General features: G+C 41.5%; 1 protein-coding gene across 1 annotated transcript in view; it reads left to right on the top strand.

Moving 5' to 3' along the window:
* The window catches only part of fam20cb (FAM20C golgi associated secretory pathway kinase b), a 49,130-nt gene extending 23,970 nt beyond the window's left edge, over nt 1–25,160 (top strand). The window contains exons 4-11 of the mRNA XM_062443246.1: nt 16,540–16,632; nt 20,479–20,594; nt 21,212–21,392; nt 21,784–21,893; nt 22,107–22,188; nt 22,750–22,809; nt 22,954–23,104; nt 23,232–25,160. Coding sequence (XP_062299230.1) covers nt 16,540–16,632; nt 20,479–20,594; nt 21,212–21,392; nt 21,784–21,893; nt 22,107–22,188; nt 22,750–22,809; nt 22,954–23,104; nt 23,232–23,348 — 910 coding nt within the window. The 3' untranslated portion in view covers nt 23,349–25,160. The remainder of the gene's footprint in view (nt 1–16,539; nt 16,633–20,478; nt 20,595–21,211; nt 21,393–21,783; nt 21,894–22,106; nt 22,189–22,749; nt 22,810–22,953; nt 23,105–23,231) is intronic.
* Nucleotides 25,161–25,656: the final 496 nt, after the last annotated feature.

Raw genomic sequence — 25,656 nt, 5'->3', positions numbered from 1 at the left:
ACACACACTCTTCACATGCATCAGTGTGCACCTCACAGCATGAAGATGTACGTGCGTGTGCGTATGATATGAAATTCTACTTTCCCACCTGCTCACTCAGCATCACTGGAAATAGCATTGCCTGCGGTCCATCCTTCTCTCTCTCTTGCTCTCTTCCTCTTTCTCTTGCCTTCTCCCCAATCACAGATGTGGATGTGCTTCCCCCGGGTGCCTTAACTCTGTGCCTGCGAGTTCATTTAGTGTCAGGCATGGCCTTATTGACTGGAGCCTGCACAATGGCTACAACATATGTCCACGAGGCCGTTGACTCCTCTGGAAATGAAACCGCTCTCAACAGAAACATCGCTGCCATTCTCTTCTCCTTTCACTCGGCCCTCATAATTCTATTAGCGCATCCTATTCAGGAGCTGCCTGATAAGCCCGCGGCACAATGAGCGGCGAGATGGAGAGGTTCTTCTGGGGTTTGGATGGCGCTGGCCTGTATGATGTTTCAAAGAGCCTCGGCTTTGTTCGCAGTAGTGTAGCTTCTAGCAGCTACCGATGCTGCTACAGTAAGCTCCAGTCTATCAGCTCTGAGAGACGCTTGATGAGCTTAGGAAAGGCCTGTGTCTTTGTCGGGGGGTTTTCATGCTCTGTTTCTGATGCTACAAATGGCACGATATAGCATCTTGTGAGCATTTGTCTGTGTGTCACTAAGAGTCACTTGCACACACAGAACTGAACAAAACCTAGTGACAAATATGCAAACTCACTAGTGCACACATGCACACACTCTGTGACACACTTAATCACACTGACTCGTCTCTGCTGCCTCAGGGAATATGTGCTTGTGTGTATGTGTGTGTGTGTGTGTGTCTGGTCCACTCTCTCAAAGGAAGATTAATATTGCCCATGCCCATCTGCAGTGTGTGTTTGTGCCATTAAGCTGTGTCAGACAGAGAGCCATAATCTGGACTGAACAGTCTTTGGCGGCGGAGATATTCTGACTTGGTCATCTGCCTAGATTTAGAAAAGTCAACCAGTGTATCTGGCTATGCATAGCAGAATATTACAGTAATGTGTGTCTGTTGTGTTGTACAGTCTGGGGCTCCAGCCTTCACTCCTATGATGCAACATGATGACGAATGCAGCCCATTAAGCAACGGCTCCCGCGAGGCTTTCATGGCAGGCCCGTTCACTTATGAACAGTAAGAGTAAGAGACGGAAATAAAGACAGACAGATGTATTGAAAGTTTGATGGGAGGATGGACTGAATGTCTAAAGAGGACAGCAGACAGATGAAAACATTTGTCAATAATGATGTTAATACAAAGCTTCAGTGAGGCCACGCAGAATTGAATGAAATGACTTTTTTTCGTGTTGTTGCAGACACAGAAGACAAAAAATGTATTTTAAACAACACATTTATGTCTTTTCTCGTGAGTGCTGCTGTTGAGTTACCTGTTGTGTTCCCTCCCGTGTTTTCTCCCTCCCATGTCTGTCCTTCTCTCCTCTCCTCTCCTTCCTGCATTGTGTCCGTCAGGATGTGAGCACAGAAACGCCAGGGCCCTTCTTGGTAATACCTTCTAATAAATCCATTGCACGCTGTGAGAGCAAAAGGGCGGATGAGGGGATTGAGGGAAGGAAGAAGGGAAACAGCGGCGAAGAGGAGGGCGGACATGAATAATGAAAAGCGCCAGAGCTCGCACTGTCCCATCAGGCTGGGCGACACTCCAGCATCCTCCTGTGCTGTTTTGGTTAAAGGCAGACGAAGGCTGAATGCGCACAGGGAAAGGGAAGATAGAACTGGTGAAAAATGGCCTGAGAAGTGAACAAATAGATGTGTGCAACGTGCTTCGAGTGCTAAGGGCAGGAGGTGAGGAGAGCGGAGCAGCTGATGATTAGCAATAATTATTGTTCAACAAGGGGAAAAAAAGGGAATTGGTTTGGGTTTCATCTCAGGCACCTCTCTGTTTGTGTCAGAAAGCTCTTCTTGTTCATCTGTACATTTGCTTTGAACAAGTTTATGTCATATTTCATGTGATCCCAGCACTATGGAGAACATCTCTGTGAAAATAGTTTATTTTATTAGGGCTGCACAATAATTGATTACACTGCTGCTTATTTGCTCAATTAAACAACAGTCATTAATATAAAATGATAAACATTCCACATTAAAAAACAGTTAAAATACCCATGCAGTTTCCTGGAGTTCAAGCTGACATTTTCAAATGAACAACAGTCCAAAATTCAAAGATATTCAGTTAATCATAATGTATGACAGAAAAAAGCTCACAAAAAGTCTCACATTAATGAAGTGAGAAACTTCAAATGTTTGACCTTTTTGCTTGAAAAATTACTTCAGCAGGTTTCAAAGTAGTTGCCAATTAATTTTTCTGTCAATTAACTAAACATTTTTAGTTCTATATTTTATTATGTGTCATGTGGATTTTCACCCAGGTTACACTGAGCTAAGTAGTTGCTTCTGTGCTGTTTATGGGGAATTATTGTGGCTGGTTTGTAAATTCATTGTAAATGATTTTCATATGAATCATGTAGGCCCCTCACAAATAACACAGCATCCTTGGGCTAGTCAGTAACAAGAGCAACAGCCAGGCTTTATAAACATGACTCTAAAACTGTAAAATCTTAACTGGGACTCCTCTTCAGGCCAAATCTAACTCCTCTGATTTGATTGGATCCCTCCGAAGTGGGCAGGGTGCAGTGATTATGGACGGATGCTGAGGGAGTAAGGACTAAAATTACACCTCAATGAAAAGTGTTTTTTAAAAGCTCTAACCTGTGATATTCATCTGCTAGACACACAGACTTAAATTAATTGTAATCTAAAAATTCTCACACATAAATATTTGGCATATCAGAAGAGATGACTGAACAATTAACACAAGGACGCATGATTATAATTTGAAAACTGTATTTTTTTCATCACATTAAAGTTAAAAAAGAGCTACTTTTTAAAGTTTTTCGTAAATCGTAATATATTAAATGCCACATGTTTTGTCAAATATCAGCAAAATCTTACACATCTGCTACAAGATGTCAAGAATATCAGATATTATACTGACAGAGAGTTAGAGGACTCACTTGTCTGTTGCGAGAAAGTGCAAAGTGCAACCTGATAGGCAAATTGCCTGCATGTGAACTTTGCCACTTTTGCACAATAACCATCTGATTTTGATCATGATCCTGTGATGATTTAAATATACGTTTGCATTTCATTACATAAACATAGAACACAAACAAAGAAGTCTAACATACAGGACACATCTGAAGCATTTATATGACCAGACATGGCGTCTGGTCATATAAATGAATATATGACAACAAAGTCCAGTGTCCAGTGGAGGCCTGACACGTGTTGTCCACTGTAAATACAGAGCTGTAAAAGCAGCTCACTGCCTCAGGGGGAGAGACAGAGAAAGAGAAAAAAAACAGGGTGAAATGCAGACATAAAGTGAGAGAAAGAACGGCCATGACAGAGCTGTAAAGGAGCAGCTCTGGATGTCGTTACAGAGAGGCCAGGGCCAAAAGCTTTTGTTGCTGCACACTGGAGAGGAAAGCTCCTCGTAGGTGAGTGAGTTCACAGACGAAGAAAAGTACATTGGAGTGTTGAGCGGAGAAGTCCGGATACACACAGTCAAGTCAAGACGACTTTCAGAAGGCCGGAAAGACGGATTCCTCTCTTTTTTATAACAACATTTCTTAATGAGAATCCCTCTTCAATTATTCATCTTAAAAATGTTCAAGCATGTCATAATGAAAGCATTTGAAAAGGAATTATTTAGAAATCCAGTTTGATATGGAGGAAAACATTACAAGCATTTTTCCCTGTTTTTATAAAATGAGGGACATTAGGAAACAGCAGTGCATGTTTGATCCTCCTGACAGTTATTTATTCCATGAATATAACTCACCTTTAACCCCCGAGGCATCAACCTGCATCTCATTATGGAGGACAATAGCAATCGTTTTCTTAACCCTACCTGCCGAGCCGCACAGTTACATGGATGGGCTGCTCAATTCCAATTACGCTGTGGTGATTGCAATGCTGTCACAAAGCCTGCAAAGGCTGCTCAATGGCGCACGACCACACACACACACACACACACACACACACACACACACACACACACACACACACACACACACACACACACACACACACACACACACACACACACATTGGAGTCTAGAGTGGCTGGCTATTGTTCATGCAAGGAGAATTCAGAGAGGCTACATCAATCTTGTCATCAAAAATCAACATGCTTGTTAGTCTGTGTCTTGTGTGTTAGCGTGTACATGCATGGGTTTGTGTGTGCCCGTGTGCGGTTGTTGTTCGCATGAGAGCGTGTGTGTTTAGAAATGAGATTCACCTTTTGGTCCGAGCGAGGTTTTACTGGACTGTGGGTCGATAGATCAATGTTGAGTGGAAGGCACACACTCAGCAGAGCCAGAATAGCTCTGAAAAGGCCACAGCAATCAGTCTTAGCCGATCCTGTCCCCTAATCATCCAGTGGAGATTCTCATTCTTAACGGAGGCTATTTTTACAAACTGGCACTTGAAGCACTTCCAATGAAGTCAAATATGCAGCAATTACAGACATGGATAATTGAATGTGATGATGATGACGCATTCACTGTCTGTCTTCAACCATGATTGTTTATTGTGTGCGTGACAAGGATGAATTGTGCGGCAGCAGGTTAGGACTTCAAATTAATCTAACAGTTCTCAGAGGGAGAGCGAGGCAGATACAATCTCAATGCTGCAGTTAAACCTAAATGGGCAGAGCCAAAACCACCGATTGCTAGCTGGCAACCCTGAATGGCAAATAAATAACCCTGATCAAAAATGGCTAGCATTCATCAAGAGAGCGTAATAATACAGTAGCCGCTTTCTCTCCCCGATTGAGGTTTAACTCAGCCAATTAAATTGTTTCAGCCTCAGAGAAAAGCTTGTTGAAGCAAAGGTCTCCATTATAGACACGCCTTAGCCTTACTTACTTCCTTTGCAGCTGCAGTAATGATCAGTCATCTGTTATTGTTATTATTGCAGCTGTGACCGTAGCGTAATTTCATTTAGGAGATTTTGGTTGGTGGTTATTTTTACAAATTGCAGAAATAAGTAATCAAATTTTGACTTGTCTTAAATTTGTTCCATTTCAACTACAGTCTATTATAAAAATATACAGTTTCCTCTTATTAAGTACTTTAGATAAATGCTAAGCCTAATTGTTGGCAAACCTTTAAAAACATTGGCTGCATTTTTAGCTATGCTAGCGGTCCAATGTGGTCATGACTAAAATATCTCAACAGCAGATGGATGGTTTGCAGTGAAACTTAGCACACACATTCATGTCGCTGTTAAGGATGAATTGTTGTTGCTTCAGAATCCCCAAACTTTTCAACTAGTGCCATTATCAAGTTTTTTTGTTTTGTTTTAGTTAGCAGGTTAACAAGCTAACGTAAGATGGTGAATGTGGTAAACATACCCATTAGCCATTAGTCAGGGTGAAAATGCTAACATTTAGCTCAAGCCAAATTCAACCTAAAAAAAACACTTGCAATCTCTCAGTCGTGTTTAAATCTTCTTTCCTACAGTCAAAATATTGTTATAGTATATTTTTAATAAAAACTCTGGGAGTAGCTGTTTCCCTGAAAGCAACTGGGGATTGAAATGGTCTTTTGAGCGAGCTGCATTGCAGCACCCTTGACCTACAAAATCAGAGTGAAAATGTATTCAAACTGCAAATCAGAACTGTTATTTAATTATCTCCCCTGAACACATCTTTTAGCCCTGAACAAGAGATTCTGTAGCAGTAGTTGTACCCATGTACCACAGTATATATTTCCAAGGCACAATGCAATTCTCTTTACATTATCAGTCCAAACAGTTGCACAGCGTAATGTGATTATTGGGCCAATATGCAGCCCTGCGTGCTAGACACTCGAGCAATACCGTGTGAGCCAATTGACGATGGCACCTCTTCATTGATGTGATTCGTTCGAAAGCTGAATGAATGGTGAAGATTAAGGATCATCTTTTATACTGTATGGGGAAATTCATCATCTCCCCTTCCCACTCACTGAGACACACACATGTGTAATCCACCTCTGCTTTAGAAATGGAGATTTAAAAAAACAGTTTGGTTGTCCTCTTATATGGTTTATATGGGAATTCAATACATATGTTTACATTTCTGTGAAGAGATTCAGTTTAAAACTTTCTGCACGTTTGTTATGCCTTCATTTTTCATTGTTTGGTTTGGTGCCTGAAAATCGAATTTCTTCTACTCTATCTATCCATCTATTAGTTTGGATGACATCTGTGTGTTTATTTCAGTCCTCCAAAACCATTTTTGCCACTCCACACTTGACTTTGAAGCATCCATCCATCCCTGTCTTAATCTCTCCATCCCCACTTCACCTTCAAGGTGTAAGGGGATGGCTTTTTTTAATGCTTAATTGCATTCCCAAGCTCAATTTTTAATCAAAGGCAATTTAATTAACTTGAAGCCCTTCCTGATTTCCTGCTGGCTTTGATGCATTTGAAAGGAAATAAGAAATGATTGGATATTTTCTTGGAATATTCCAACATTGGAAAGACAACTTGCTGTTCTTCTCTCATACTACCTGCATATTCATCTAGTGAATCCATGGAAAATTTAGCCTATTTCTTACATTGCTTGAACTGAAACAAAGAAATTGAAAGCATGAAGCTCTGAATTATTTTTCTGAGTGGGCGATCCAGATGGAGAGAGAAAGAAGCTGACAGACAGAGGTAGTAGGCTTGATGGGTTTTTTTTCTAATAAAGAAAGACTTACAGAGACAGTAAGGAGGATAGAAGTGTTGAGATGAGAGGAGGTGCTGTATTAGGACGTGTTCTGTTGGGAGGAGGAGGCATCATGTACAGATAAGGAGGTCGAGCCAGCTGTCAGAGGCAGCGGTATATCTGTCTAAGATTATGTTGAGATGATGGCTTCATCTTTATGGCCTGTTTATCTGCCCGGGATATTTACAGGATGACATGACAACAGCTCAGGCAGTAGGAGTAGGGGAGGCCTGGGATGTTATCGTGTGTGTGTGTGTGGAGGATAGGTGTGTGTTAAGTGTATTTATGTGTGTCTGTGTGCAGGTCATGCTGCGTCATGCAGTCTAATTCTTTGTTCAAACCAAACCAAGTTGTTACCAGTAATTACCTGCTTTGTCTTTTATGTTAACGATCAAACCGCCTCCCCTATCTCAGTAACTACTGTATCTAGAGCTATAATTGAATTACACATAATAAAACTATATTGCATTTAATAGCAATGTTGAACAAAAAAAGTGTTCATGAAAAAGCTTTAAAGTCAGGGCTACCTTAGCTGGTGAAAAGGTTTTTACTTTCACTATTTAGCTTATATAGAAATGCTCCCTGCAATTCAGAAGTCAGGGCTCCAGCCTGATTTAAACGCTTCATTTATACCTTGGCGACGAGCTGACGTCGATTTGACAAACATACTCATAATGTTTCATTGCATTGTTCATCCATGTGTTGCGTGTGTAGTAGAAAAAATATACTGCTATAGTTTGTTTCATGGTTTGTCGATGTTGCCTGTTGAGGGGCAGCTTCTGAACGGCTCTTTATAAGTACTTGATTGTACATGTCACATTCATTAAATCAGGTAAAATCACAAATTTATATGGTTGCTAATGAGTAGGTTATACTCACATTCCACTCCAAAAACTCCTGCAATTAAATTTCACACCTTGAAATTTGTCCTTATAGAAAGGATCTGTGGTGTCATATGAAATCTTGTGATTTTCCACTTCCAGGATGAACCCTCTGGTCGTCCACGGTGACAAATATCCTCTGACAGGTTGACTTCTGGCCTGGTGCCACCTGTTATGATGTTATGTTGATATAGTGATGTGATATATGGCTCAGTGAGCGGAGAGCCACTTTTGGACGCTCTTGAACGTGCTTCGGCGCGTCTGGTGGAATCACAAGCGTACACACGAGTGGCTGCGATGAGTTTCGGCCATGTCTCAGCCGTGCCTGGTGGAAAACAAGCTGTTAAAGAGACACTAAAACAACCTGTTTCACTTAGAGGCTGAACTAAGTGGCTGCATAAAGGGTCATTATATCATAAATAAGGAGTTTTTTGAACTGTAAATCATGCAAAGATATTCTAGTAGAGCCCCAGAATACAAATAAACACCTGAAAATGTGCATGATATGACCCCTTTAAATACCATTAAAAATGTTTTCGTTCATATATTTTATTATTAAGGCTAATCATGTACGTCTCTCTAAGAGATTAATGCTCAGAATGCAAATCCATGTCGACTTTAACTAATGGCCCACACATTTCACCTCTTTGTCCCTTGTCTCCTGCCGTCATCTAAAAAGCCTCTCAATAACAATCTAGCTGAACATCCTTCTTGCAGCATCTCCCTCCTCCTCCTCCTCCTCCTCCTTTCCCTCCCCCTCCTCCTCCTCCTCCTCCTCCTCCTCTCACAGCTAACACTCTTCATGGTGTCTTGCCACGCACTAAACCTCTAATAGCTGTGTTTTGCTCTGTGATTTTCATTTAGGACTATTCTTTGCTGAAGTGCAGGCTTTCTTTTGAAGTGGCTCCAGATCGAGAAAAATAAAAGAAGAGTCTGTTGTCTTGCGAAGGCGTTGGCTATTTATTCGGCATGGCTGCATTTACATAGTGTTGGCCCCGAGGAAGCAGAGGCTAAACTTAAAACAAGATGCTTTTAAAATCATCTCTATTGCATAATTCATTTTATTGACATTATCTTTATTCATGCTCATTGTGATGTATGTGAATCACGGGTACGTCTATGAATTGCACTGACAGTGACATGAATACATAGTCGTGTGTCGTACAGAATAGCTCATTTTCGAGATAGGAGTCAGGCTGTAACGGGGTTTTTTTGCAGTGAGTGTGTGTGTTACTCCAGATGTCTCCATACTTTCATCCTTTGCCAGTGTGTGTGAGAGTGTGTGTCTTTCTTTTAGCCCATATATGCCTATCTGTGGCTCTCTCCTATTCCTTTTATCCTAATCTGTCTTTTAACTTGTATCTGTGTGTGTGTGTGTGTGTGTATGTGTGTGTGTGTGTGTGTGTGTGTGTGTGTGTGTGTGTGTGTGTGTGTGTGTGTGCACTTCCTATATACATGTATGTGTCAAAGAGGGAGAGAGAGAGAGAGAGAGAGAGAGAGAGAGAGAGAGAGAGAGAGAGAGAGAGAGAGAGAGAGAGAGAGAGGGCGCTTTGCTGGAAGGAAACAGCTGTCTCTCTGTATGTCAGGCCCTGGATCTGAAGGGGTAAGGGAGTAAAGGAGGAGGTGGAGGAGGAAGAGGAGCACTGCAGTGCCTGGGGAACTATGACAGCCATCACACTTCGAAACTGCGACACCCACATAACCCAAGTCACACGCAAAGACAGGACACACACACACACACACACACACCCACACACACACACACCTGGATCACGGTGTGAAAGTTATTTAAAGAGCCTTTGCGTGTTTGTAGTGTGCTAGTTAAAAATCCTTGAGTGAAATTTTTTGCTATGTGACTAATTTTAACTCACTTTGACTTTATGGCATTTTTGAAGGCCAGATACCTGACTGTAATCAAATTTGACCGTTTTTATGACAGAAAATATATTTAACGTATATTTAAGTAGTTATTGTTTACATTATTTTAATCGTCAGCGTGGAAAAAAGCCTTTGAAACAACTCTCTATTGGGTTCCATGTAAAATCATTAAACTCTGTGGCATGTTGCTGTGATCAGAGACGAGCTTCTTTCATATCAGCAGCAGATAAAATAATGCAGATATCCAACTTTAAAGAACAGTCTAAATGATAAATGAAGCTCCTACACCTGTGTTCATTTGTTTCTTTCTTTCCTTCTTTCCATTTTCCTTTCTTCCTCTTCTCCTTCCTTAAAGAGACAACTTGTTTGTATAATAAGAAAGGCTACTACATCCTTCTTTCTTTCCTTCCTTCCTTCTGTCTGTTTGTTTGTTTCTTTCCTTCTCTCCCTCCTTGCATACAGGAAAAAAACAACTAGTAATATGTAAGGATACTACATATTTATTTTTCTATCTCTCTTTTGCTCGTTTTTTTGGTCCTTCCGTTTTCCCTTCCTTGTTTCCTTATATATTTTCATGTTTTCCCTCCTTTTTTCTTTTTCTTTCCTTCCTTCATTCTCTTTCGTACCTTCCTTCCTACTTCCTTTTATGTTTCCTTCTATCTTTCTTTCACTGTTTCCTTCTTTCATTTAGTTGCCTTCCATCATTCATTTATTCTTTTCTTTTGTCCTCTTTCTTCCCCCCTTCTTTTCCTTTGACTGTCTCTCTTTCCATCCTTACTTCTTCCCTTTCTCCCTTATTTCCTTCTTTCTTTCCTTCCTTCATACTTTCCTTTCTTATTTTATTTATTTTTTCCTTCCTTGTGTCCTTCTTTCTTTTCTTCCTTCATTATTTCTCTGTCTCTCTCTCTCTCTCTCTCCCTCTCTACATCCTTTCACTCTCATACACAAAATGTCATCTCCACCACTAACCGAGCACTTACTCATACATAATAGCCTGTCACACCTTCCCGTTTGTGCACCAAATTCTCGTTGCGGCCATTAAATTACAGTGGAGGTTTTACAGCAGCAGCACCAGTAAACAGTAACATGTATCCTGAGATGCAAAGGCACAGGTATGCCTGTCTCATATGCCGGCAAGCGGCGCTTTTTCTCACTTTATCAAATGTCATTGCTCAAAAGGTCAGCCTTCACAGGCGTTATGCTTGAGATAAAACAATGTACCGCCTCCTCTCATCTCCACTCTCCCTATGGTGATGATTTTTTTTTTTTTTGACCCACAGACAGGATTCGCTATCTTACCCTCTAATGCATTTAAAGCTCACCTGCCTCCTCGCAGCTCAACACCTCCCTCTTGAGGTTTTGAATTAAACGGTCCCCTCTATGGTATGTGTGTGTGTGTGTGTACAGTACAGTAGGGCTCTGTGTTTGTGTGTACAAGTGTGTAAGATTTGTGTGAGCGCGCGTGCACTGTGCCATGCCCGCGGGTTTGACGGATGATGTGTGACAAGTGTGTGGAGTCAGCCCTTTGGTGGGACCCGCTGGGGCTGGAAGATGCCCTTGTCCTTTTATATTTTACAGCATATCTTTTTACTGCCGCGCTCCGCTTCCCCTCTGCACCGTGGCCTGCCACCATACTGTAGCTATAAGCTTATATGCTGATCGATTGGCAGTTTGACTTTGAAAATAGACACCACATTATACCCTAATGCTGTGTGACACAGTGACAAAAAATTATACCCTAAGTTTGGATAATATTAGATGAAACAGAACCTGGACCGCCAGTGAGGATTATTTCAAAGTGAGCAGATTGGACTACAAGCGTGAAGCAAACATGAAAGAAAATAAAAGTTTGTATATTCAGTCGTGAGGAAGGAACAGCGAAACGCTTTGTGCACAATGTTGAGCTGTCACAGCTTTTGGATTCTTCATAATGAATGACTTGTAGCTGCTTGAGTTGCAATGCTGGTGTTTTACTGACAAGAAAACACTGACTCGAGTGTGAGCGCTCAAAAATATTCAACTGAAATGTCTAGATGAGGCAGGAGAGAAGGGCATTTGTTCAAATTTGCTACAGATCTAAAATCCTGCTCCATCTGCAATGTTTCATACCAAAAGAGACAAGACACCTAATGTTCATCTTCAAGGAGTGCTGTGTAGGAGTGGAGTGCATATTTCACTTCCAACTGAACACTCGCAGCAGGAATGCGAGCAAACCAGAATTTGACTTGGACAAACAAATGTGGCGTGTTTTTTATTTTTCTTAATGTCGATAACAGCTCAAAAGGAAATGCCTCTTCTTTATTTTCCCTCCTTCTTCCTCTCTTCCTGGTGTCTCAGAGGTAAGCTATTCACACAGGTAGATTTTCCAGATGCGGCGCGCTCTCGTTCACCTTTTATACTCTCTCTCTCTCGCACTGCTGTGTGTTTTTGCTCCTAGACCTCCGCTGCCCCACTGGCTGCCGGGGCCCCATCGGACCTGGAAGAGCAGCCAAGAAACTGTCTGGCCACCCAGTGTAAACTATGTGTTTACAGCAGCGCCGGGGTCACACTGGGCATGCTCGGCTCAGTGCTGTGTGTCTCACCTGCTGACCGTGATAAAAGATCTGATGGCGGTGTAGACGTAATCCCATGTGAAGAATATACATTTTTATTTGTCCTTACAGAATAGCGTTTGGCAGTTTGGCTGTTCCTCACTGAGGATGAAAAAGAAATGTATGCTTTTTCCTGGCAGCTTAGCGCAAGATATCTACTTATCATTCAGCATAAATCCGCTGTGGATTTGTAAATATTTTAAAGGCTAAGCTCGAGCAGCCAGTCCAGAGTGAAAAGGACGAGTAGCTCTTGAGCAACCAACATCTCTGGCCTCCGCTCTGTTTTCTCTGAGCTCAGCGCGTACTGTGTACTCAAACATTTATAGAGCCCCCGCCAAGACTTCATCACGTGGTTGCATTTATGTATGTTTTCTCTGCCTTACGTTGAAGGCACAGCTTTCTTGTCAACATGCCCCTAATGGCTCGCTTGATCAGAGCACAGGTGTCTGAACACAGGTGCTGCTGTTAGAGGATTCATGCATAATGTTACGTAACTGCATATTTGTTAGTTCAAAGAACGCTGGCAGGCATCTACTGTGCTGCTTGTCCCTTGTTATTCTCTCTGTTTCACTCTAATGCCTTTGTCACATTCTACCTTTGCTCCTCTCTTTTATTCTTTCCTCTTTTCATTAGTCCTCTCTCTGGGTCAGTAGTAGGTGGTGGTGGTAGGAGGGTGGGGGTGGGGGGGTGTTATGCCATGCTCTAAATAACTTTATTGACATTTAAATTGGATGAGGATCACGGTAATTATCCAGCCTTCCTGCTTCCTGGCTCGCATTCACATCAGCGCAGTCACATCTCAAGCCGAGGCACAGGCAGAGAGATTTGTCTCATGCTTGCAGTCTCATCCTGCTCACTCGAATAATCATTCACATTCTTGTAGAAAAGCAGCGACACAAAAAAACGTGTGCACCTATAACACAATGTCACAAGAACTCAAGAATAGAAGCATGATTAAAGCAGAGAATTGTGGTGTCTTCCCCCTATGGAGATGGCAATGTAGCAGGAATATGTGAAGTATGCTTGTGGATTTCTTTAAGGCTGAATGACCATGAATCATTTCACTAGTATGTTTGCTTATGCTTATCCTCCAAGAGATCTCCATGACTACGCTCCTGAATTGACAGCACAGTGTTGAAACACTGGCAAGCTAGAAGTCCACTATCAGACATTATTATATTATATTATATTATATTATTTGACTGTACATGATCCTGTCATGCAGGTTTTCATATGAAAAATGTACTGACCTCATTTTTGATGCTGTATCATATTGTCGTCATAATGTGCAAATATAGTATCTCCAAAATTTTAGCTTTTCAGATTGTAGCAGTTTTATTTATATATTTATTATAACATTTTAGCTTGATGGCAGTTCATCTGTTATATCATCCTGTGGGTTTTGAAATCATAGAATTAGACACGCTGTGCTAATTTTAAGAAATACGCTTATTTGCATTTTTACTGAGAGTTAAATGAGGAGATTGTTACCATTCAAATATCTGTCTGCTAAATGTGAAGCTACAGTCAGCAGCTGGATTAGCTTAGCATTAGTTAGCATGACTGAAAACAGGTAGCCTGGACGGTTCATTAATTAAACATTCATATCTTGGATTTTTAATATGTACACAACCTGAATTAAGAAACATCCAGTTGTGGTTTCAAAGTTATGATTTCCTAAAGTGATGTTGTCATCTTGAGTTGCCGGGCAACCAGCTCAGAGTCTACCAACCTAAGCCAGGCCCAGACTACAGTCTTGGCTGATTTATCCACAATTCACCCCTCCTGACAACTAAAGGAGGAATGTGGTCTGGAACTTTTGTCGATACTAATTATTAAATGATCTGGTAATGTGAAGAGTTTCCTGTTTTAAACCTCCAGAACTACTCACAGAGTTAAAAATCTGGATGATTAAGTCACTACTTTCCAAGCAGGACCTCAATAGCCAATGAGAGAGCTGACGGTGTTACTAAGCAACAGTAAACATTGTAGCCCTAACATCAGCTAGTGTACTACTGTTGACAGATATTAACAGTGACAGTTAAAATCTCACCTCCAGTTCTCAGGGACAACCCAATATGTGCTGACCATTTTTTCACCCAGCCTTCTGCTTTTGTTTGTTTCTCACTGCAAAGCATTTTGTGTTACATCTGCTTCCCCATCAGATCATGTGACACCACACGAGGTGATGCATTGTTCCCTCTGGCGCAATAATCTTAATAATATCCTGTTGTGTGTGATGCATCATTATTTTTAAACCTTGTCATAAGAGAGTGAGGATTTTAAAACTCCTGTAGTCTGAGCCCAGTTTTAACAGTCAGCTAAGTTGAATTACTGACATGTTAATTAGTAAGCTTTAGAGGTGTTGGCATGTCTGTGTTTTTTTTTTTTTTTTTTTACCTTTGGGCAATCTCTATTATTAAGTTAAGCTAACTGGCTTCTGGCTATTGCTTCATATTTAGTGCATAAACATGAGAGTAATATTGATCTTCTTGTCTAATGCTTGAGAAGAAGTGTATTTCCCAAAATGCTGATTTAAGTTTCTATTGATGATCAATTGTAAACAAAAACAAAAAAAAGGTCAAAATGTCTCAATACAGAATAGAGCTTCATAATCACGTTGATTGATAATTCTACCAAAGGATTTCATCTCACTTTACATCAAAAAACATTTGCCCACATTTTCATACATTATCATCCCCGAATGACCCAAGACTAATTTACAAACATTTGGTAGGAAATAAATTCAGCGCCTGGCTTTTCACAGCTGTACCCGTCACTGCTTCACTCTGTGTTGGGTTGAATGATACTGTCCTACAGCCGGGCTGAGCAGCACTGGTGTAAATATACCAGACTGCTCTCTGCATTCAAAGCCAGCATCATTTTTCCTTGATGTAGAGTGAGAGCTGTGTCCCTGAAGCAAGGCTATCTGTGAAGAGGAGAGCGATACAATCAACAGACAGCGCTCGGCCTTTACTGACAGAGCCTCAACGGTCACGCAGGAGTGAGGGATGAGAAGTCATCTGCATGTGGCTGTCTGTCAAACGCTTGCAGGGGAGATAGAGGATGAAGGAAAGATTAGAGAAAGACGGAACGAGAGCAGTAAAGAGCGGAAGAAATTGGGGAATTTTTAGTGGACGAGTGTGTTTCTGGGCTCCATGTTGGGCTAGTTAATGACTGGTGCATATGTCAGCCGCGCAGCTGTGGAGTTACAGTACAATCAGCCAGCCAGCTGAGGAAGGGAAACAACAAATGGAAGGAAAAGGAGAAAGAGAGAAGAGAAAGATAGAGAGAGAGAGAGAGAGAGAGAGAGAGAGAGAGAGAGAGAGAGAGAGAGAGAGAGAGAGAGAGAGAGAGAGAGAGAGAGAGAGAGAGAGAGAGAGAGAGAGACAGATATGAAGAATTAAGCTGTGGACAAGCAGAAAAGTGGAGGGAACAGTTGTGAGCGAGAGGCAGAGGAGGTGAGATAGTGTAGAGGATTTGAGTGAAGTAAACAGAGAGAGGCATCCAGAGGGAATAGAGAGAGAGAGAGAGAGAGACAGAGAGAGAGAGAAGGAGAGAGAGAGAGAGAGAGAGAGAGAAGTTGCCAAGATAGTTTCCATTCTTCTCATCCTCCCTCAACTAGCTGAAGAAGAAATGGCAGAGGCTGCAGTCCAAATCATTACACTCAACTGCCTTCCTGGAAAGTATTTACTGTTGTCAATAAAATAAAATAAAAGCAAAGAGACGGCGGTGTTCGTAAAAAGGAAAAACAACCTAAAATCTCAAGGAGTCTTTTCACCTACGCCTTCCTTTTGACTTTGGTTTTTTTAACCCTGCCAGGCCAGTCTGTCCAGCCCCGTCCTGGCCCATGTTCCATCAGCTCTTGGATTTAAGCCTTTAAGAGCCTCTTTTCCCCCCAGTAAGAGCTTTAAGGCAGAATGTGTGTGGAAAGCAATTTTTTGGGAAAAGGATCAGAGGCGGACAGAAATAGGTACAGATCGGGAACAGGAGTGGGCGCTTTAAGAGGAAGTGTTTGACCTTGAATTTCCGCCGTTCTCCTTGTTGCCCCACAAAACACCCACAGTCACTTCCTGCGTGGCTTTTTATGTGAGGCAAGGACACTCTTTTATGGTGTCTGGGTTATTGCTCACAAATGCTGTTCGCAATATTAGGGTACACAGGTGTGAAGCTAGAGACTGTGCCTGCTGTGAAGTAACACATCTATGGTAATGTACTGAGATATTGAATTCCTGTATAAAGTGAGCTCTTCTCTTATGGCGCTGTTTACAATATGTTGCATATCGCTGATTGTGAAAACCTTGGCTTTGAGTGACACTTATACCTGACCTCTGTGTCTCTTTCCTTGTGTCTCTGCAGACAGACTCGGGAGCAGGAAACCCCTCCAGACTTCTTCTATTTCTCTGACTTCGAGAGACACAACGCTGAGGTCGCTGCCTTTCATCTTGACAGGTTAGTGAAAACTAGCCTGTCCGTGGTACCCAGGGATTTTGTGTGTGTTGTACACATCTAGTATTTGGGACATCATGTTGTCACATAGTCATCTGTCTGTCTTCTTGCCCATTTAACAGCACTTGTTGTCCATTGTGGAGCACGTAATCGGATTACAATAGAATCTTCGGTCTTGCTACACAGGGCTGTTGAAGTAGAACATTTTTTGTAAATCATTTTAGACACCCAATAATACTTGGGTGAATAAAAATACAGAGCCACAACACATAGAAACAGTAGTCAGCAGTTTTAGTTAATGATATGACAGGAACCTACAGTTACCAATGCAAGCTAAGCTAAACAAAATGACTAAAAATGGTCATTTGGCTTCTATTTCAGCAACATTTTGCACCTGTAAAGTGCTGCATATGGTTAAAATATCATTATTTTGTTAATGCTAAGGTTTAAGACACCTTCCACAACAGATCTAAGTTCCTAATTCGGTAGGCTTTTAAGTTTTACTCCACTAATGTGCACTGTAAGCCGAATAAGTAAAGTCATGTAAGTTTTATGAGTAAATAAATAATCATAAGGATTAAATTAAATGTGTTAAGTGTTTGACCATAAAACATGAGCAGGACAGTAATACAAGGATGTGAATAACAATACTACACAATGCATTTTAAGGTACTAATATACATAGTGTGTGTTGATGATGACTTTACACAAACTAAAATATCATTCAATTATTGGTATGAAAACATCAGTACCCTCAGGAGCTACAGTGGATGTCTGGCCTTGGGCACCAAATTATCCAGAAACAGCCCTGCTCCTCCTAAATATTTTCATCTCAGTAAGGGAAAAATGTATGTTCTTGAAGCTACTCCTTCAAGCCCAGGTAATGGACATGAAGGAGTTAGAGTAGGAGCTAGACCCCCAGGAGGACCAGTGTCCTGCAGGTTTTTGTTCCTTCCTGATTACTAATTTGCCACTCGTCGTGTCAGCTCATTAACCACCTGGGAGGAACAAAAACCTGCACAACGCCAAACTCGGAGGGAGAACTGGGTACCACTGTTCCTGTAATGCCTTGAGATATGTGTTTATTTTAGTATCACACGTATTTTATATGAAGAGATTGAAGCATACTGGTGTAGCAACATTCGCTAATTAATTGTGTGAATTGTGCTACATAATTGCCTACTTAGCATAATCTGGTTACATTTAATAAATGTCAAAGGATGAAGAGATCAAAATGCTGCAGTGGGAGGACTTTTTATTTAAGGTTAGCATGACAGGAAAAAACAAATACCCTGAGCATGTGTGTTAGCAGCCACGACTGCAGGCACACTCATTTCTCCTCTGTGCACAAACGCCTTTCATGTAATCCAGTTTTACTGTGCGCTTATTTCAACATTTGCTTCTCCCTTTCACTGTTTGTGTCCCTCAGAAATTCATCTTTTTTTCTTGTCTTTTTTCTTTTCGAGTTGTGTGAGCCGGGCCTGTACAGTAAAGGCTGCGAGCTCCGAGAGGCCATGAGTCATAGAGAATGAATGCCGCCCTCCCGCTGCTAGCATCTGACCCAACAATGACTGCAGCCTCCTTGCTTAGCTAACCACCACGCTCTCTGACTTCACCGCCTTTACAAGTCTAACACTTTATGGCCTGCCTGCTTTCTGGAAAGACTTTAATGAAGAGAGAAAACCTCAGGAGGCCCTCTGATCAACCAGGGAACGCAATGAGTTTTAGTGGCGGCGTTGCTATTAAAAATCCTGCTGATGTCACTTTGGCTGCTTATTATGAGCAGAGGGATTGTGTTGTGGTGTGAAACCTGGTGTGTCTCTGTACTGACACGAGATGAATCTGAGGTCACACACACACACGTCCATTCACATATACGCACACACACACACCAATGGGGCCATGGGGTAGTGATGTTTAATCTGCTCTTCCTTCAGGCACAATGACACAGTTGAGCAGCAATTGCATTAACAGCAGCTTTCTTCACCAGTCTGCTACACATCTGGTCCTCTTCTACACACTCACTCACACACACACACACACACACACACACACATGAAAATACGCTCACACACTCCCAGCATATGTGTGGGTTAAGGGGAAGAGGAGGAAACCAAAGGCATGAAAAGGCCCTCTGCCCGTTCTAAATATAAGCCAGGCAGGGTTTGCCAAAAGCAGCACTTTATTTTTTTCCTTATTTTGTCTGTTCTAAATTAGAGCCTGGCTACAGAGCTGCTGCTGCTGCTGCTGCTGCTGCTGCTGCTGCTGCTCCTGCTGCTGCTGCTGCTGGTGGTGCAGGCCCAGGCTACACTGCCTCCCAGGGGGCCTACAGCCACACATAGGTTATTTTTAAAGCAACATTCGTGCAGGCATACACTCACATACACACACATAGCCACTGTCATTTTCTAATATGGGCCACACTGCTATAGGCATCATTAATTATGTGATTGGATTGAAATGGGGAGTACATTTGGCATCGGTGGCACTAGGTGGGAAAAAGAGAGCAAGCAGTCAGCAAGATACAAGACCCAATATGACCTTAAAATCATACTGTCGCTTCAAATGCATGAGACCCTCTGGTGTCTCATGCATTTTTCAGTTGGTAATATGTGAAGTGATGATTCCCATCAATCCCACGCTGAATATACTATATAATAACACAAGTTTAAAATGACCACCATGGGAATAAGGTGTATCAAGGGGACGAAGATGGAATAAAAAAAAGTGAGGGGTTGGAGGAAGAAGAACTGAAGCCAGCTCTTGCTGTTCCCTTTAGCATGGCAGCAGGCCCAGGCCCAGCAGGCCAAACGGTGCCGTGTCCGCCTGTTTGACAGCAAGGAGGAAAGAGACATGACTGTGTGTGTCTGTGTCACTCCTCCCGCTGCCACGCCTCTTGATGGCATCATTTGTACAGCTGGCTTTCTGTTTTGTTTTTGTTTTTCCTCTCTTTCTCCACCTGTCTCTCTTTTTCTGTGCCTCTCCTCTCATTCCACCACCTCCATCTTTAATCTCACCCTCTTCCTCCTGCGTGTCTCTACCCTCAGGCCCAGGCCATTAGGTGTTGTCAGGGGCATCAATTTTTAAAGAGCCCACCCTGATGTTACACAGAGGTGGTATTGACTACAGGGGCCACACATGCATGGAACAGGCATGTGGCACGCACACAGGGAGACAGACACGCTATCTGTCACTGAGAGAGGTCACTGAAGACCTCTTTTTTTAATTAGCTTTATTTCTCCGTTTCAAGCATGCACACATAGCCACTATTCTACAGTAGCTTCCAGTTAAACAATACAAGGTTGCAAAATCACAACGGGCTCATAAGATGGAGTATAGATACAGGTTCCCAGAATGCAGTGGGAACTTCATATTTTATATCAGCAGGGTGTGTGGAAATAAAAAAATGTGTGTGATGAAGAATCATAGCCACATAATAACCACTGGGAGGTTTACCACCATGTGGTGTAGCCATCAGGTCATCAGTTATGCCACAGTGCCCCCTGCTGGCAGTTAAATTGAATTACATGAGTATAGTTTGTACATAGGCAGCTGGCTGTCTGCCCCAGTGGCCTAATGGATAAGGCACTGGCCTCCTAAGCCAGGGATTGCGGGTTCGAGTCCCATCTCGGGTGAAACCTTTTCTTTTTTTTCCAATAATTTGTTCCCACTATCACTCCACAGGCAGTCACGTAGTTTTAGATAAACAGTTCTTAATTTTCTAACATTTTTCTAACATTGTAACATTTTGTTACTTTTATAATGTGCACATTGCAGATTCTGTATCCTTATACATTCCTCTATGCTTAAAGCAGAAGGTAACCCTCAGTATGTGTCTCCGTTTTGTAGGATTTTGGACTTCCGTCGCGTCCCTCCTGTAGCCGGGAGGCTTGTCAACATGACAAAGGAGATCCGAGACGTCACCCGAGACAAAAAGCTCTGGAGGACGTTCTTCATATCACCAGGTACGCACACACATACACACAAAAACTCTTGTCAGAGACACATCAATACAACTTTAACCAAGATGCCCTCAGATGGATATTACTACACTTTTTGTGTACCTCAAAACTGTTACGATCATACGGTCAGGTTTTTGTGGCATTTTCAGAAGAAAAAAAAAAATGTTATCAGTGAAGAATTTCTTCATTATGACAAAGTTCAAGACAAGCAAAAAAAGAACAGTTTTCTGTGCTCATAATGTAGAGCAAAGCCACTCCTGTGCCCTGAATTACTGGGATATTCATTTGCATAAGATTAGTATTATCAGGGGAGTTTAGCTTGTGCCGAAGCACGACAGTTAATTAGCGATGCAACTTTTACTTTACATATTATACACATGGAAAATTCTCACAGGATTAAAATTACTGATGATCTCAGCAATTAATACAAGTTACTGAATGTCCCCAGGTAATTTAAATCTTGTGCAAAATGGACTTTCAATTTAAGTGATGTGCATTCTAAAAAAAGGGAGCAAAAAGAGGGTGTAGTCATGTTTAAAGGATTAAAACTGAGTGGTTTAATAGAAATACACGTAAATGTTTTTGTTGTTATTAACAAACAGTTTTTCTTTGCTTCTCAGCCAACAACGTGTGTTTCTACGGGGAGTGTTCATACTACTGCTCCACTGAGCACGCTCTGTGCGGTAAACCAGACCAGATTGAAGGATCCCTGGCTGCCTTCCTCCCAGACCTGGCCCTCGCTAAACGCAAGACCTGGAGGAACCCGTGGAGACGCTCCTACCACAAACGCAAGAAGGCAGAGTAAGAGATTGATTCGCTGACACTCAATAGCAGCAGCTGATGAAAGAGAGTCTTGTTGGCCAAACGATCAAAGGATATTTAGTACACTTACCAGTGGCGATAGGTCATGAGAGATGATCACAAGACAACGGTGTGTGAGATATTCTGCATACCATGTGTCAAAGCTGACTGACACCCAAATAGGATAAAACAAACTGTGCACATCTTTCCAGGCAAGAAAAATTACAATCTTATTATTCTAAAAGAAACATCAGCAGCTTATTTTAAATTAATCTCACCACAGGAATAAATTGGAAGAAACATGTTAAAAGGGGATTGGATTTTGGTCAGCATATGCATACATTCTTGTAGCTTAAAGATGTGAACAAGATGATTGTGTGATATTTTTCAGATGGGAGGTGGATCCGGACTACTGCGAGGAAGTCAAACAAACTCCACCTTACGACAGCGGGACGAGACTGCTGGACATAATGGACATGACTGTCTTTGACTTCCTCATGGGTGAGTTGGCATGTCTGACTATGTTTGACTAAAATATGAATTCAAACAATATATTTACTGTTTCTAGTGTCCTGTGGTGGTCATTAAAGGGCAAAACACTCACATCTGTACTGTCTGCATACACACATGTAGATGTAGTAACATAAAACACATTAACACTTACTGTATTTACTCTATCTCCCTCCTAAATTGTTGACATGATTTCCATCACAGGAAACATGGACCGCCATCATTATGAGACATTTGAAAAGTTTGGAAATGAGACCTTCATCATCCACCTGGATAATGGCAGAGGGTGAGCCACTGCATAGATATTCACTGTATTGAAATGCAGACATTGTCACACAATATTTGTTATTCAGAACTGTGCCGCTTCATTACTTCACTTGTAGGTTCAGCTTCAGTATCAGTGACAAATGAGAGAATTACAAAGAAATAATGTGCATCATGAGCATCATTGTCCATAAATCTGGAATAGTTTATAGAATTGTCTCATCACATGAAAAAAAATATTCTTTTTATCTTTTTTTTTTTTTTAAAGCACTTTTGAATTGATTTAAAACTAAAGAAGCATTTCCTAAAATATGTATGTGTGCTGTGTGCACTGACGCTAATTAGTATTCTTTTTGGATCACTTACAATGACACGAAAACTCACTTTAAACTCACTTTAATTTTACAAAATAGCAAATTAAAAATGGTGTTTTTCAGGAATGGCTCATCAAATTTGTAACAACATGCACATTTTAAAAATGAAAATACACCGATCACACTAACAAAACAGCTAATTGCACGACAGGAATGTAAATACCAGTCATCACATTCATTACTATCTATGCTCCTGTTTTTCACTCTAGCTTTGGAAAGCACTCCCATGATGAGAAGTCCATTCTGGTGCCGTTGAGCCAGTGCTGCAGGTAAAGCCGTCTTTCCTGCTACAGTTACACACTTTAACCCTAACCCTTTGTGAACGGTTGGATATTTGCATAATTTGTTTTATAGGCAAGAATATGTTGATACACAGGGACTAAGCATCTCACCACGCTGCTCTCTTTCTGCAGGGTAAGGAAGTCGACCCACTTGCGTCTGCAGCTGCTGGCTAAGGAAGAATACAAGCTGTCCATGCTGATGGCAGAGTCCCTGGTGAGGGACCGTCTCAGTCCCATCCTCATCCAGCCACACCTGGATGCCATGGACCGACGAGTACGCCAGGTCAGTGCTTACCCAAAGATGTCCAACTCTTCCTTTTAACTTCCTGTTAATTACTTTGACCCTACTTGACCTCAGCATCTTCTATCATTCAGCTACTCCAGTCTAAACGATTCTCCTTTTTCACCAGGTGTTGAATGTGCTGGCAGAATGCATTGAAAAGGAGGGCTACAGTTACGTTGTAGAGGACGACCTCCAGAGGGACCAAGGGACAGACCACGCCCACACCGCCCCACGACAGAGGTAGCTGGCTGTGGGGGGGTGGTGGGGTTGGGGGGTGGTGGCGGTGGTGGAAGCTGGGTGGGACAGACTCCCTGAAGATAAAGGACTGGACTGAGCAGAATTCTTTTAAACTGAGCTGGCATCCTGCACCACAGATGAGCCCCATCTGTACAGAGTTTCAAAGAGGGCTTGATTTGCTGAACTTACAGGGAAGCCCGCCTGGTGGAGGTGAATATAAGCTGTCTGGAAGTGGAGGCCTGCTGGATAGGACTGGACTTTGACATACAGCGCAACGACTTTACCTGGGCCGATGCTCGAGACGATGTCAAAGACTTCTGTATGGATCTGGGGCTGGATCAAAAAACTTGGAAATGATCCACCACTCATCACCTAGACTCCTTAAAATATCCCACCCTGACTCTATAGTGTAGGATAGTATCACCACAGCTGACCCAAACACCGACCCACCGCAGCACTACCAAACCATGAAAGTCTTGCAAGAGACGCCTTCTCTCTTTTTGTCTTGTTTGGGACCCTTTTTTTGAATTCAGTGAATTCTGAGGGACTTGTAAAGAATCTTCCCGACCCTCCCTCCGCTCTTCACAAGCTGAATTATGTGTTTCTACGTATCGTTGGTATTGCAAGTGTTCCGGTTCACGGCGGAGAAGGAGGAGGAGGAGGAGGTTGACTTCCTGTTGTCTTAATTATCAAAAACAATGTTGTATTGATTTGCCGCAAAAATGTTTTATTGCATTGTGTCTTTTTTTTTTAATTCTGCTGAGCTGCTTCAGCTTCTATCATCGGTATTCAAGATGGAAATATTTGATTGGAGTGCAGGTTAACTCCTGGATTTGTCCATTAATTTTTTTTTTTCCCATAAATGTTAAATGTCCTTAAGAGAGTATTTATTGAGAGTCATATTTATTGTTTGAAATGAGTAATGATACATAATCAGTAACACAGCATCATTTGTTCTGTTAAAAAAAAGAGCTATTTAATTTAATTCTACATCACAGAGGTGTACTTCCTCATTTGTCCAAAAGAGGGCAAAACAAGCATGTGCAAAAACAGCTGCCAGGTCTGTGCCTCTCAGTAACATATTTCACCCTGTTTCAAGTATCAAGCCTGAATTCAAATTGGTTTACAGCTACCACCAAGTATTGGTAGGATTCAAATGAGTAAGTCTACACCTGTGTTTACAACATTTATTCCATTTCTAACTACTGTTTCAGTTTTTTCTTCTTCTTTTCAGTGCAACAGATCTGAGGTTACATTTACAGTATGGTACCAAAAGCCAAATGTGACACTAATAGTTTTATATTATTGTTTCTTTGTAATATATTTGATGTCCAGATGTTGCTGTTGTGGAGAGATTATTTTTCAGGATGTATATTTCATTCATCGCCAACAGCTGATAGCTTAGCTGTGGGTGTCAACGATTCAGTCACTGGCTGAAAGTTAATATATACAGTAGGAAAATCTAGTGCCTGTGCAATGATAGAAATACTTGAATGTCTGGTTTCATAGCGGAAAGGTTTAAACTCCTCCCGGGTACGAGCTATAGATAAGATGCGGAGGTCTACATATATGTGTGTGCTGACTCATCTGTTCCATAAGGGTTTTTATAAAGTCTTAAGTTTCCATAGTCCTGTGTCAGTACTGTGTGTATGGATGTATGGGTGGATCCATGGAGAACGTTAGATGATGTGTTCTTAAAGTGAAAATGCTTCTTTTTTTATTCGACTCATTGTTTCTGTGGATTTTTTTTCCATTTCTTTGCATCATGGTTAAAGTGCAATAAAACAAAATACGCAGAATATTATAGTGTTTCGATACGAGTACGTGAGTGTGTTTGTTTGATATGCTTTTTAATATTATTTAAGAGATTATTCATACATAAACATCCATGTAGCTGCACAAGTTTGTCCTCCAGCCTGTAAATCACTCTCAATTTTAATAATGAACTATTAATTAATTCATCATTTCCCTTCCCTGCCTTCAGAGTAGTGCTTCACATGCTACTCTCACATACACAATTGGTGGAGAACCACTTTAAACAACCAAAATATATACTTTCACCTCATTTGACTTCTACTGGTGACCAGAGAAAATGTAAAAGCTCATCATTTAACCACTGTCTCAGGCTTCCAATGATCATGAATGGCTATTGTGATACAATTTCAGGGTTAAAGCAACAGAAAATAATGCTAAATATATTTCTAAAAACGCAGATTGAAAAGAAGGCATGTGTAGTGATATATTCACTCTCCTTTAGCTCTATTTCAACTAACTGCTTAATAGCTGCTAATTGGTCCATTATGTTCACCAGCTAG

The sequence above is a fragment of the Scomber scombrus genome, chromosome 21 (assembly GCF_963691925.1).
Source record: "Scomber scombrus chromosome 21, fScoSco1.1, whole genome shotgun sequence".
Taxonomy (NCBI): domain Eukaryota; kingdom Metazoa; phylum Chordata; class Actinopteri; order Scombriformes; family Scombridae; genus Scomber; species Scomber scombrus.
Note: the sequence above shows the minus strand (reverse complement) of the source record. Positions and strands in the feature narration are given on the sequence as shown.